We start from the raw sequence: 2,006 nt of genomic DNA, 5'->3' as shown, positions 1-2,006 counted from the left end.
TTGGTCAAGTATAAATATAATACTAAATTTTTGTAATACAATCTTTACTTCAATTTAAAAAACGGACAGATGTCCATTATGTCGCATAGTTCTAAAAGTGACAAAATAACATTTTTGTAGTTAATTAATTCTTGATAGTTTTTAATAATGAATTTAGTGATTTATTTATATTTATGAATATTAGATATTTCAAAAATTGATGTCTCATATTACACATTACATATATTTAAAAATATATATATATATATATGCTTAAAAAATAAATTACAAAATAAAAACAATTAACATGGCGAATGATTACAAGAAAATAATAATAATAATAAATATTGAATTAACATTAAATTCAAAATTTTGTAATAATAAAAGCCCAAAGTTTATATACCACTCAATTCGGGGGAAAAAATTCTCGAGTGCGATCGTACAGCGATGACCCTTCCAAGGCAATTGAAAACAGCATTACTGACAGTACAAACACACACTGTCTGCAATCATTACTTTTTTCCCTCTTTTAGGGCAACACGCTTTCCTTTTTACTTAAAAAATAAACCACATTTTAACGTCACTTAACCCGAAACAGAAACCTATCCTACTCAACTCCGCCTTAATTCTGTTCTCAAAGATTTTATCCTGTGCAAGAAAGAGACAAAACATGGAGGAAGCTGTACAGAGAACGCCATAATTGCAAAAGTCTGAAACCACTGGTAAAAAGCTTTGCATTATTCTACAGCACAGAGAAGCTACAGGAACTACAAAGTTGCCTGAGCAACACACAGAAATGACAGAAATCCAGCGAAAAAAACAGAAAAATTCGGGCAAGCAGTCACTTAGCCATCATGACAGTAACAAATTCCTCATAGTTGATTTGGCCATCGCCGTCCGCATCAGCCTCACGAATCATCTCATCGACTTCTTCGTCGGACAACTTTTCGCCTAAATTAGTCATAACATGACGAAGCTCGGCGGCGGAGATGAAGCCGTTATGATCCTTGTCAAAAACCCTAAACGCCTCCTTCAACTCCTCCTCTGAGTCCGTATCCTTCATTTTCCTCGCCATGAGGTTAAGGAACTCCGGAAAATCGATTGTGCCGTTGCCGTCGGCGTCCACTTCGTTAATCATGTCCTGAAGCTCGGCTTCCGTAGGGTTTTGCCCCAGCGACCTCATCACAGTTCCGAGCTCCTTTGTAGTAATACATCCTGCAGAAGCAAATTCAAACAAAAATCATTTCAAAACCCTAACTCCTTTGCAGTAATACATCCCGTAAAAGCAAATTCAAACAAAAAACATTCCAAAACCCTAACTCCTTTACAGTAATAAATCCTGTAGAAGCAAATTCAAACAAAGATCATGCTTCCAAAACCTTAAATTCTCCACAATCTATATCAATAACACAGAATTTCAGAAAAAGGACAAATGATTTTATCTTTGTACTCACCGTCTCCATCTTTGTCGAACAAACTGAAAGCCTCCTTGAATTCAGATATCTGCTCGTCCGTTAGCTGCTCGGTCGCCATTCTTCTTCTCCCACTGCCGATTTTCTTGAGAGAGCACTAGCATTTATTTAGGCACAGAAGTAGGTACAGAACATTATTGGAAGCTCGCTTTCGCTTTCGGTAAAAGTAGCTAAGAAGTAATGAACAGGGAAGAATTTCACAATCCCCCGCTTTTACAATGTGTACGCTACGCGTTTCGAACGCGCTTGCGTTCAAATATTAAATGGATATAAATTAATCGTACACAATGCCCAGTGGAATGTTTGCTTTTGCTTACGTCCCATTTTTTGTTTTGTCTTAAATTTGACTACACCTTAACTTCGCGTTTTTCAAAATCTTACGTGGAAATTTCAAATCACTTCGAATAGCTTACAGCAGCTTACTTGGCAGCTTACTTGGCAAGTCCCCTAAAGCTCAAAAAAAAGGTGAGACCAATAGGTGTGCAGAAAGGTCCAATACTTGTGGAGCTGATGTGACATCACATGAATGGTTACTTTTCACAACAAATGGTATAT

At 36.7% G+C, this 2,006-nt stretch overlaps 1 protein-coding gene across 1 annotated transcript; it reads right to left on the bottom strand.

The window, feature by feature from the left end:
- Positions 1-690: 690 nt before the first annotated feature.
- LOC131069724 (calmodulin) lies at positions 691-1,677 on the bottom strand. The gene is made up of 2 exons (XM_058005259.2): positions 1,434-1,677; positions 691-1,194 (listed from the first exon to the last, which is right to left on the bottom strand). The coding sequence occupies exons 1-2, from the start codon at positions 1,510-1,512 to the stop codon at positions 821-823; spliced, it is 453 nt and encodes a 150-aa protein (XP_057861242.1). The 5' UTR covers positions 1,513-1,677; the 3' UTR covers positions 691-820.
- Between the last annotated feature and the right edge of the window lie 329 nt (positions 1,678-2,006).

The sequence above is a fragment of the Cryptomeria japonica genome, chromosome 11 (genome assembly GCF_030272615.1).
Source record: "Cryptomeria japonica chromosome 11, Sugi_1.0, whole genome shotgun sequence".
In the NCBI taxonomy this organism is placed as follows: domain Eukaryota; kingdom Viridiplantae; phylum Streptophyta; class Pinopsida; order Cupressales; family Cupressaceae; genus Cryptomeria; species Cryptomeria japonica.
This window is presented reverse-complemented; position numbering and strand designations above follow the sequence as displayed.